The following is a 12,359-nucleotide window of genomic DNA, read 5'->3' on the forward strand; positions in this document are numbered from 1 at the left end:
TTTGGTTCCATCTAGAGAGTAGTGTCATGAGTGCATATTTTCCCTTCCTCGGTGCAGATATGTAAATTTAATGACACTGGCAAAGTGTGTGTGATCAGGTTACTGTATAGATTACATGGTGACCCTGCCAAACACACAGACACAGAGACCTAAAGACCTAGAGAGGACAGCAATACACCTCGATGCAGGTTACTGCTTCACACCACTCGGGCTCTGCTCCAGAGATAACCATGCCGGGGAAAAACTGCTTTGCTTTCCTCAAAGGTCAACGTCAGAGGTATGTCTCTTTTTGCAAACTAGTGTCTTAACCAAAATACTTTGGCATTTGTGAGGGACTGTTCTTGTTGTTGTTATGGAAGTTGCAGTCTCATCCATGAGAATTACAGCTGAGGGAGTTAAAAACTGCTATGCAGCATTATGCTCCAGTGTGTCGGTTTAATTAAAATGAGAGAGAGATAAGTAATGCTTCTGAGCTCTGTTTGTTTCAGTGTGTGTGTGTGTGTGTGTGTGTGTGTGTGTGTGTGTGTGTGTGTGTGTGTGTGTGTGTGTGTGTGTGTGTATGAGAGAAAGAGGGAGAGAGAAAGATGGGTGTGTGAGGGCTAGGAACGGGCTTGATCGTGCAGAGAAGAATACAAATGCTATCTAAATATGATGTATTTCTATTGGTGTATGCCGGAGTGGGCAGAAAGGCAATGCTGCAGAGAAGAGAACCACAGAGGCACCTGCTGTCAGATGGGACATGCCCTCATGTCTACATTAATGTATTGGAAAATGGTATTCAGGGATAAGTCCATTTATAGTTAGCATTAATGGACTCTGGGTTTGTCCCTTGGCAGCAAGGGTGGCCTGATGGTTATTCACATTTGGCTCTTAACACACAGTTCCAGGATTCAAACCTGCGTGGGCCAAACGACTTGCAGGTTAAGTGTGGTACAAACTAAACTACTAATAGGCCTGTAGGTGTGAATGCATCTGTCTGTATGGGCCCTGTGATGGACTGGTGACCTGTGGAGGATGTACCACCTCTCTCCCTATAGGCTCCAGATACCTGAACCTTTGAACAGGTTAGGTTTCTTCTCATGGAGATCATCTTTCAATTTTGGCTATGCAGTATACACTAGAGTTAATTTGTACTTCATTTAATTGTAAACTGGAAGCACACACAATTTTAGACAATCGTTAAGGCCTGCCATTAAACAAGCAGCACTCTTTCGTAACACTCCTCATTATTAATATTCATTATTTATATCAAATGCTAGCCTTCCTTTTCTCAGATGTGGATGCAGATGTGTGAATGTTATACCTTAGCTGAAGAAATCATGAAATGGTGAACATGGAAAGAAATATATTACTACAAGCTTCTGGTAAATAAATTTAGACTTTGTGTCTCCATTAGGACTACTAAATCACACCACAGAGAAGGAAGCAGAGTGACTGATGATTAATCATCCCTGTCTGGTTCCTTAGGGAATCTGCTTGGATGGAAAGGAATTGAAAAAAAAATGATATTAAAAAGGGCTTTGATGGGAATTTTATCTCAGTCCCTCATGTGAATTTACTCACTACACATGTGGTAAAGCCAGACAAAAGAAACCTGCAGGTAAAACATGTTTTAATATTCAACCTTTTCAAATTGTTCCCAATGAGCAGCTTGAATTCTTTTCACTCTTCAATACACTCGAGAGCATGCAATTCATTTTCGGGTTCGTCTCTACGAACGAGTGATGCCGTTAAAGTCAATGATGCGTCAGCTGTGTGAGCGCAGGATTTAAGTCTGGTTTGGCGTTATCAGAGTGTGCGTGGGAGGGAAAGGAATGGCGACAGAGGAGATTTTAGTTATTGCATTTAAACTGACAAGCGGGGAGAGATCAAAAGAAAAGAACATGATGGTGCCGCATCTGGTGATTGCCTGCTGTCCTACAGTCTTACATAATATTGTTGACTGACAAACACGACTCACTTGTGGAGCAGGATGAAAACCGTTGAACAACATCAGAAACAATAATGATAAACTTGTATTTTCAAACAGCGGTTTGTTTACTGGGCCTGCTTCTTGAACCAGCAGTTATGTATTTCTCTCAGGATATATTGGTCCATGGGTTAGACAAAATAATTCAGTTACATCTCCCACCTAATAATAAGTAGTGGCATATACTGTAAGGGCATTAGGCCTGAATTGACATATTTTCTATTTTGATACTCCACAAAAACAGGAAGAGGATCATAATGCATTATGTCTACCAACAACATATCCAAGTACCACATTGTGAGGATGAGGGAGATATTAGTAGTCTGAGATTACTTAAAGGATTTCCGGACCATGTACAAACCCACTGCAAAGCGAGAGCATATTCCCCCAGATGGAGATTGTACTGATGAATGTTTCCGGTGTGTGTGTGTGTGTGTGTGTGTGTGTCTGTCTGCAATGAAGCCAAATCTGGCGCTTTCCAAAGAGACACCATAGCGATTCTGCCTCTCACACATCACACATGACGTAACTCTTCCACACGCCCACACACCACTTGCTCTCCCTCCTTCCCACACTTCTCTCTCACGCGTATCACATACTGAATAGGAATTAATCTACTGTATGTTGTGTGTAAATGTGCATGTGACTGTGGGAGGGGGGGGGGGGGGGGGGGGTTCAGAAACTATAGATAGATCCTTCTCTTTATTGGGGACCTATCATTGCTGTTGAATAATATTTCTTGTGGCAGAAGGGTGATCTATGGAGGTGAGAATTTGTTTTCCCTATTTTGTGGTGCAATGTTCCTCTTGCTCTAGACAGACAGACAGACAGACAGACAGACAGACAGACAGACAGACAGACAGACAGACAGATGGATAGACGGATAGATGAATAGATAGATAGATAGATATTTAAACGCTACATAGTACTTTCAAGAATTATGGTCAATTCACGGTTGGACATAAGTCTCTGCATGTCTATTCATCTGGTCTGGAGCTGGAAGGAGAAAAGAATATAGCCAGTGGCACACGACAAGATTGCCCAGATTGTCTCTTCACATCACATCTGCTTTGTAGAAAAACTCTTGTGGGAGAAATGCCAGAATAAGAAGGCCGGCAAAGAAGAGACAGGTTACACAGACTGAAGAGGTGTGTGTGTGTCTGTGGGTGTTCACTTCCTGTTACGTACATCTCCATTAAGTACAAACTAAAATGGAACCAACATCAACAAGCTTTAATTCAGGCCCAAGAGGAAATGTGCAGACGGTGTATGCACAGTTCGTGGAATTGCTGTGTACTGAAGAAACCTGTCTCGTCTAAAATGCATTGTCTTTTGCATTTTGCTTTACAAGTATTGAGTGATGTCCAAAAATGGAATCTTTGTGGATTATATCCAATATATTGTGCCTGGTGTATCAGGTCTGGAGGCAAGTGGATGGAGAAATTAGGTTTGCTAAACCGGAAAAGACAATGAAGTTGGAAAAGGCAATTTTAATGATAATTCTGTAATTTATTGATTGATTAAGACATGGATGGTTGACAGATGGATAAGATATATGAGATGGAGACTATCTGATCTATTAGTGTCTGACAATATTTGTTGTTTGATTATATCAGGTAATATTTTTCAGTGTATATATAAAACAGAAATGTGATTATGAGTGCTTTGAAACGATTTTGCATAGAAAATACAAATATTCATGTGAAATGGAACGCAACACTGACTGAATACATCTATTATCGCTCTCATGGCTCAGCACACATAGGGCAAAAATCACATTACCCCTCTATACTCACGATAGTAAATATGTCAACGGTCGCTGAGAAACTGTGGAACATATCACGGGGGAGGGGTTAAGTCTTAAGGTCTTCGACGCGGATCACACGTGACTCCGGGGAAATAAATCGCCTTGTCCCCTTTAATTTCAATTTCCGTGCGTGATATATATTGTGATCACCTGTCAGATGCGGCGCCTGCGCACTGGAGTGGGAGGCGGAGTGGATGCTGATCGCTCTCTATCTGCTGCCCTGTGCCCTCCATCCCTCGGCGATCAGACAGACACGGACAGGGGAAATCCGAGGAGCGGTGGGCGAGGATAGGGAGACAGACCTGCTGTTGATGAAGGTACAATTTCCTTCGCTTTCACTGGAATACCGCGCTTTGCGTTTGACATTGTGACCGTGGAGGGTGAAGAATGCTCCGCTGCAGGATGGGAGGAGATGAGTAGGGGGGACACGGAGTGGAGATCAGAGGGTATTTCGGGAGATTCCACCGATGACATGGCTTTTGCTGTGTTTCCTAGCTTATATAGGCTGGTTTCATGTTCCGGGATGTAGTAGCATTTTGACTTTTCCGATATCTGAACAGACTACCGGTCAAGGGCACACAAGTAGGTGATAATGTGTTGTTGTTTTTTTTGTTTTTTTAAATCTCCGCTCACCCGTGTGCACGGAGCTGTCATCACCTCGCACCCTATGCGGACTAACATGTTATCGGGTTTAGAGTGGTCTGGCGTAATGCATGCCGCTTTTTCATTCGGCTACTACGGTAAAACGCTTTGGATACAGCGGTTCCACTTCACCGCCTCTGGGTGAACCATCGCTGCCAGTGGACTGAGCGTATATACGCTAAATCCAGCTGTTTCATATTATAAAAAAGAATTGCTCATCATAGACCGTCATTGCCCGTATTGCTCCTCGTGTAAATGAAAGTATCAGTATTCACTTCCCATGCATTATTTGACGGGCCCCTACCCGGATGTGCCTGCAGTTTCTCCAGAGAGAGCGCTAGATTTCCTGTTTACTCGTCTTACTGCTGTAAAACATGTCCCGCAAGAGATTTCTCAACCCCCAACGCTCGGTGCTATTTGGGTGATGGGTGACATCCGACGATGTGATTAGTGGCGAAAGTCTAATTCTTTTTACGGTGGAAGAAAAATGTAACCCGTGAGTCCACCTTGCATAGTCATTTAAATTAGGGTTTGTATCGTAGTCGGGTCTATTGGGGGCTGTATCACTCTCCTGTGTTATACATTGGTCAGTATTGTATTGCTGGCTGAAAGGGAGCTCTGAGGTTTGTGTACGCTGTGATCAACAGTGCGGCTCTGACCCTGTCCATGGTCCTGGAAGCAACAGTCGGAGCGGAGTAAATCAAAGTGAGGCTGAATCGTTAATGGCTTTCTCCGTAAAGGCGGCGATTGCTTTGCAAATGATAATCGCTTCAACTGAAATGGAAGTAAATTGTATTTGTCAAGCACTGTAGTGTGTCACAGACTCGGTTTCTTCCCATTCATAGTGCAAATGTAAATTAATATATAGTAAAATGTGCAGTTTGCAGATTTAGATAGAGATGTGTTAGCCATATCATAATGTGTATGTGGAGTTATTCGATATTATAATTCTGTCTCAATATGTATAACAGGATCAAAAACTCACCTTAGACAGTGAATCAGTTGATGAGTGATATTATGTTTCCTCTGCATCCATTATACCTGTTGCTTCAGGTTTTTATTTTGTTTACCAGACATCTTATTAGCTTAGACAGTACAGGAATGTGGTTCACAAATCCTTGTGCTCTCTTTCATTATCCCTCCCTCTTGTCTTGTTCCCTGTCATCTCACACTTCCTCTATGTCTGTTTCTCATGCATTTAGGAAGTCTGATGTAGATGCTGAGCCAGAGGAGAGCCCAGGGAGCAGCAGCAGCAGCAGTGGGGCTGTAGATGCCCTCTCCACAGCTCCGTCATCAGCCCCCCCCCTGGCCTCTGCGGGAGAGCCAGGACCGAGAGGAGACAGCTCCTGCTCTGACTCCGACAGCCCTATAGATTCCAGCTCCTGCATAGAGGAGGAGGAGGAGGAGGAGGAGGAGGAGGAGGAGGAGGAGGAGGAGGAGGACAAAGACAAAGACCTAACTATGTTCTCCTCCAAATTCCTTAGTGGGGCCAACCCCCTCAATGCCATGTCCTCTGCTGTGAATAAGTTTGGTTTATTTGGAGATGATGGGGAGGGGGATAAGAATAAGAAAGCACCTTCTCAGCAGGGGGTGAAGCCAACTGGAGAACAGCAGTCAGGAGCAGGCTCAGGCAAAGGCCCTCAACAACAGCAGGGACCACACAAATCTGGCCAGGGCATCCCTATGCAAAAGGGCCAGCCACTCCCTAAAGAAGGATCACCACAGCTGCATGGGAATGGACAGGCTGGACCCCCAAACAAGCCTGGTGGGCAACAAGCTGCTCCAAAGGCAGGGACACAGGCTGAAGGCCAGCTTAAAGGAGAGCCTCAAAAAAATCAACCTAAGGGCCCACCACAGCAAGGTTCGCCTAAGCCTGGAGCTCAACAACAGTTTGGGAAGAGTGGAGCTCAACCAGGTGCTCCAAACGCATCATCCCAACAGGTTCCACCTAAGATAGGGATGCAACAACAAGGGCCTGCTAAGACTGGTGCACAGCAACAACAACGTGCAAAGACTGGGGTGCAAGAGTCCACAAAAGTTGCCTCACAAAAAACTGGCTCACAGCAAGCGTCACCTGTAGTAGGAACTCAACAGCGGTCACCAAGAATTGAACAACAAAAACAGGACTCACCTAAACTTTCACAGCAGCAACAGGGTTTACCAAAAGTTACACAGCAGGGCTCATCTAAAGTGGGACAGCAACAGCAAGGTTTTAAAGCTACAACCCAACAGCAGTCGTCTGACAAGCCTGGGTCACAACAACAAGGCCCTAAGGGACATGGTACACCTGGCCTGTGCCAAGCAGGGTCTTCAGCACTGGGACCAACCAAAGCTGGACCTCAGTCAAAAGCAGTAGCTAAGTCCCTTTGCCCAGTGTGTAACACAACAGAACTAAATATGGCCACCAAGGAGTCGCCTAACCATAAAACCTGTTCACAGTGTAAAACTGAAGTGTGCAGCTTGTGTGGCTTCAGCCCTCCAGACTCTGATGTAAGTAATGATTTTTCTTATGTATCATTTTTTTTTACATTTTCTTATGACTGCTTTGTTCAAACTAAATGTGCATGCATTGTATTCTCTGCAATCATAGTAGTGCAGTGTTCATTCCTGAAAGTTAATTTAACATAAAGCTTTACTGCATATATGACATTGATTTACAATTGCAAACTGCACTATATCCATTTATATATTATATTACTATATTATCATACAAATTTTAACCAATTGAATTAAGAGGAATTTAACAACAATGAATGACATTAGCATGACTAAATGTGTGTTGAAATGATTCAATGTAATTTGTAATGGCATGTCACTATTTTTGTGAACTGCAGTTTTTTTTTCTTATACTTTCCATGCATTAATATGTCATCATTGTCATTTTTTTAATAGGGACGTGAGTGGCTTTGTCTTCCGTGCCAGATACAGAGAGCTCAAGGAGCTTCTGAACGACAGGGACCTTCCATTAGAAAGCCCACGCCCAACAAAGTTCCTGTTGCTCAAACCCAGACACCATCTCCTGTTGCACCTGTCAAAAAAGAGATGTCAGCACCAGGTTCACCTCAGCAAATGCAGTCTACATCGGCAAAAGTGCCAGCCAAGGGTGAAGCTGCTAAAGGTCCAGAAAGTCAAAAACAGGCCAGCCCAGCATCTGTTCAGAAAATGACACCTGAGACCCGGCGTACATCAGGGTCTCACAAACCAGATCAGACTAGTCAAAGTGGACGCAAGCAAAGCAGTGCCCAGCAAGAGTCAGGAGGATTATTTGGCTTGGGTGGTGTTAAAACTGAAGCTGCAAAACCTGAAGAGTCAGTGACTGGAAAGATGTTTGGTTTTGGTTCCTCTATTTTCAGTTCTGCATCTACTTTGATAGCCTCAGCTGTTCAGGATGAGCCTAAAACCACACCGCCAGTATCTCCCAAAATGCAGTCTACAAAAGAGACCAAACCAGCTACTGGCCAAAAGTCAGTGAAAGACAAGACACAAGAGCAACCCCAGCAGGCAAAGGCTAATCCAGCAGGACAGGTCAAAGTGGACAAAGCTCCATCAGAGACTCCAAAGGCAGCCACCCACAGTGCTCCTAAAGGAGGTCACTCCACTTGTCCACTCTGTAAGATGGTGCTCAATATGGGCTCGAAGGATCCTCCCAACTACAACACCTGCACTGAATGCAAAAGCACTGTCTGCAACCAATGTGGATTTAACCCCATGCCAAATGTCAATGAGGTAGGACACATGTGATATTGATTAAATTAACTAACATCTATATTAATGAATAATTGTAGAAAAAGAGGAAGGAAAGAAAGTATTTAAAAAATTTTTTTTTAAAGTTAAATACATCACTATATCATTTTATAATTTTGGAAACAAATTGCTATTGTTTCCTGAGTAATTAGATTGGTTATAAAGAACCTGGAGGCTGGTTCAGTTACATGATTGCCTCCAAAGTATCATTATTTGGATACAGAACTGTAGCACAAAAATGATACTTGTAAATTAAGCTATTTGAAGCTGTTAAATTCCCTTTTGATGTTCAGAGTGGTTGCTTAAGCAATTTTCATTTCATTATTTGGGGTGTTATTCTCAAATGGTATAACTCAAATACATGAACAGATGACATGGCAGCAATATTTTTTTGGCTACAGACGACAGAGGCATGTTTGAGATATATAGAATGTGTTTTTCTCATAAGAAAACGTATTTATTGGAGTGGTATCTGCATTTGTTTTTTTGGGGAGGGAACGTCAAATCCTTGGACTAAAGTTGCAAAGCTGTGAAGCCATTTTCATTCCATATCCTACTCAGTTCCTCTAGTCTCGAAACAGCAAGATGGCTGGCTATGTGTCAGAACCTAGGCCAGATCTAGCATATGAGGGCTAGACACACATACAAATGCTACTCCACATACCTCTACTTTCACTGTTGTTTCCTTTAGTCTTAACTCTCATCAAAGTAAAAGAAAATAGTGCTATAAATGCTCTTGGAAACCAGTTTATCATTTAAACTGTTACTCTCATGGTAATTGTCTTGCAGGGAATACCACATACAAGGTAAATGGACATGGCATAGTGACACTCAAAGGACTTGACATTTGACTCTGTAATTCAATGCACAGTTAGTAAGCTACCTTGCCAAGGACAGTCCAAGGCTACTTGATCTTATGATACTGCTTTCTCAACCAATGGCTAAAACAGTGGCAAACCAAGATCAGGATGGGGAGATCCTCTTTTGCATTGTGGAAGCACTCTGTGAAAGTGGATGTTTTATATAAACATAGTCTAAACCACTGAAACTTTGGCAGTACTGTCACTTGGTTTACTTTTTTATGAGCTTTCATTAGCATTTTTGTCCTAATGGAATTAGTTGATTTAATTAAACACATTTAATTAAATACAAACATCTTATATGCAATTTTCTCAATACTGCGGCAAATAATAGATGTAACCAGAGTCTGCTCACTGTATTCTATGGTTCTTTGTGCGTGTGAGAGTGTGTTTTTCTGTTTAGATTAGGACGCCTCAACTCCTAGATTCTCTATTACTAAGTTTAAGTATTAAGTTTATTTTTTAAACATGTACATCTATAATTTGTTTGTTTCTTGTGTTTTTTAAGGGAAAGGAGTGGCTTTGTCTAAACTGCCAGGTGAAACGAGCTGCCAGCGGAATTGAACCTCAGAAAGACACATCTTTGGTCAATTCCTCATTCAAAAAAACTACTCCAGCACAGCCTGCACTACAAAAGACATCTGCACCAAACTCTCCTCAGAGGAAAATATCTACACCTACAGCACAAGCAGTCAAGACTGACACTGCTAAAGGACCAGACAGTTATAAACAGGCTAGCCCTGCTACTGGTCGGAAGACACCTCAGGAGAGCCGGACAACAGCTCAGAAACAACCAGACCAGACAAGCCAAACTGCACAAAAGCATGGGCATGCCACAGCAGCTACACAGCAAGAGTCGGGGACGTTCTTTGGTTTCGGTGGTCCTAAAAGTCAGCCCGATGCTGCAAAGCCTGCAGTGACTGGGAAAATGTTTGGTTTTGGTTCCTCCATCTTCAGTTCCGCATCTACTTTGATAACCTCAGCTGTTCAAGATGAGCCCAAAACTACACCACCACTTTCTCCCAAAATGCCTGCTGCAAAGGATTCTAAATACTCCACTGCCAAGAAAACAGAACAGGAGAAGAAACCAGAACAAGCCCAGCAGGCCAAGACCTCTCCATCAGTACAGCTGAAAGCGGACAAACTTCCATCAGAGCCGCCAAAGAAAGCATCAGCTTCCCAAGTTGTTTCCAAAGCAGGCCAGTCTACCTGTCCTCTATGTAAAGTGGAACTCAACCTGGGCTCTAAAGATCCTCCCAACTACAACACCTGTACCGAGTGCAAACACGCTGTCTGCAACCAATGTGGTTTTAATCCCATGACAAATGTTAAAGAGGTAAGATAAGAGTACTGTAGATTATAGAAAAGTTACTTGAACAGTGATAGTTGCATTATGTTTTTTTTATTATTACTGTAATTAATATATTGATAGAATTAAATTAGAGGTAAAAAAATGTCAATTGTTCAACAACACTGATCTAAATTTCACTGTTTGCTCAAATATAGGTAAAGGAGTGGTTGTGTCTCAACTGCCAGATGCAGAGAGCACTAGGAGCATCTGAGCCTCCAGGAACTCCCATGATGAAAGTACCAGCCTCACTAAATAAAGTCCCTGCACCTGCCAATACCATAAATAAGGAAACTCCCCCACTAGATAAACCTCAAAAGAATGACAGTCAAACAGCTGCTGAATCAAAGAAGACCTCTGCACCAGGCTCCCCTCAGAGGAAACCACCAACACCAGCAGAGCAGCCAGCAAAGTCTGAAGTCATTAAAGGATCAGAAAGTCAGAAACAGGTCAGCCCAGCTCCTGGACAGAAAACTCCAATGCAAGGCCGTAAGACAGGTCCTCAGAAACCACAGGACCAGACAAGTCACACTTGTCAGCAGAATAATACTACCTCAACTACACATGAGGAATCCGGAGGGTTCTTTGGATTTGGCGGTCCTAAACCTCAACCTGATGGCGCAAAGCCAGCTGAATCAATGGGTGGAAAAATGTTTGGCTTTGGTTCCTCCATCTTCAGTTCTGCATCCACTTTAATAAACACAGCTGTCCAAGATGATTCCAAAACAACCCCACCTCTGTCTCCCAGGATGCCTGCTGCAAAGGCAACCAAATCTCAGCTTGCTGAGAAACAAGAAGAGGAGAAGAAACTAAAGCCCATGACCTCTCCATCCCATCAAGCCAAAGTAGAAAAAGCTCCATCAGCGCCTCCAACGAATGCAGCTGTTTCCCCAGTTGTTCGCAAGGCAGGCCAACCTACCTGTCCACTCTGTAAGGTGGAACTCAACTTTGGCTCTAAGGATCCTCCTAACTACAACAAGTGCACTGAATGCAAGAACAACGTCTGTAACCAATGTGGATTTAATCCAATGCCAAATGTATCAGAGGTAATAACAGTAAATATGACACAAATCCTGAATTGAATTTTAATATACAATAAAATACAAAATTAGGAAGTGTAAAAGTAACATACGGCAACCCATAATTTAACAGGAATACACCATGATCTATAAAGTACATATCTTGACATAGTGAAATGATTGCATGCTGGTGTTGTAAATGTTTTATATTTTCATTTCAATTCAATATTCTTTCTTTTTGTAGGTAAAAGAATGGTTATGCCTGAACTGTCAGATGCGGAGAGCTCTTAGTGCATCTGAACTCACAGGACCTCTTTTGACACCTCACAATACAGCTAACAAAATTCCTCCATCGGCTGTGCATCAGAAGATAACAGCTCCCAATCAAGTGGAAACTCTAAAGAAGGAGTTATCAAAATCGGATGCACCTTCAAAGATGGAGACTCCAGTGCCTGATGTACTTCAAAAGAAGGGAAGTCCGACACCAGGTTCTCCTCAGAAGACACAGGCAACAAAGGCTGCTAAAATACCAGAACGTGACACACAGGCTAGCCCTAATCCTGGCCAAAAAACTACTCTAGATATCCGGGGGGCATCAGCTTCTCAGAAACCAACTGACCAGGCAAGTGAACTAAAACAGAGTACGGTCAACCCGGATACAAAGCATGAGTCAGGAAACCTATTTGGCTTGAGTGGTCCTAAAAAAGAGCCTGATGCCTCAAAAACAACAGAGTCAGTGACTGGGAAGATGTTTGGCTTTGGTTCTTCCATTTTCAGCTCAGCATCAACTTTGATATCATCCGCTGTTCAGGAAGAATCACGTACTACACCACCAAGCTCTCGTAAGATGTCTGCACCAGCACAAGTCTCACCCAAGATGTCTGCTGTACCCAATATTTCTTCAAAAACTACACCGGCAGTTTCCCCCAAAATGTCCCCAGCAAGAGAGCCCAAAACCCTGGATAAGAAA

At 43.0% G+C, this 12,359-nt stretch overlaps 1 protein-coding gene across 1 annotated transcript in view; it reads left to right on the forward strand.

Moving 5' to 3' along the window:
• Positions 1-230: 230 nt before the first annotated feature.
• pclob (piccolo presynaptic cytomatrix protein b) overlaps positions 231-12,359 on the forward strand; it is a gene marked incomplete at both ends in the record, with an annotated part of 58,946 nt that continues 46,817 nt past the window's right edge. Inside the window, 4 exons of the mRNA XM_079163511.1 lie at positions 231-277; positions 3,934-4,093; positions 5,031-5,113; positions 5,903-6,908. Coding sequence (XP_079019637.1) covers positions 231-277; positions 3,934-4,093; positions 5,031-5,113; positions 5,903-6,908 — 1,296 coding nt within the window. The remainder of the gene's footprint in view (positions 278-3,933; positions 4,094-5,030; positions 5,114-5,902; positions 6,909-12,359) is intronic.

This window comes from Pholis gunnellus (assembly GCF_910591455.1).
Source record: "Pholis gunnellus genome assembly, chromosome: 7".
Classification (NCBI taxonomy): Eukaryota; Metazoa; Chordata; class Actinopteri; order Perciformes; family Pholidae; genus Pholis; species Pholis gunnellus.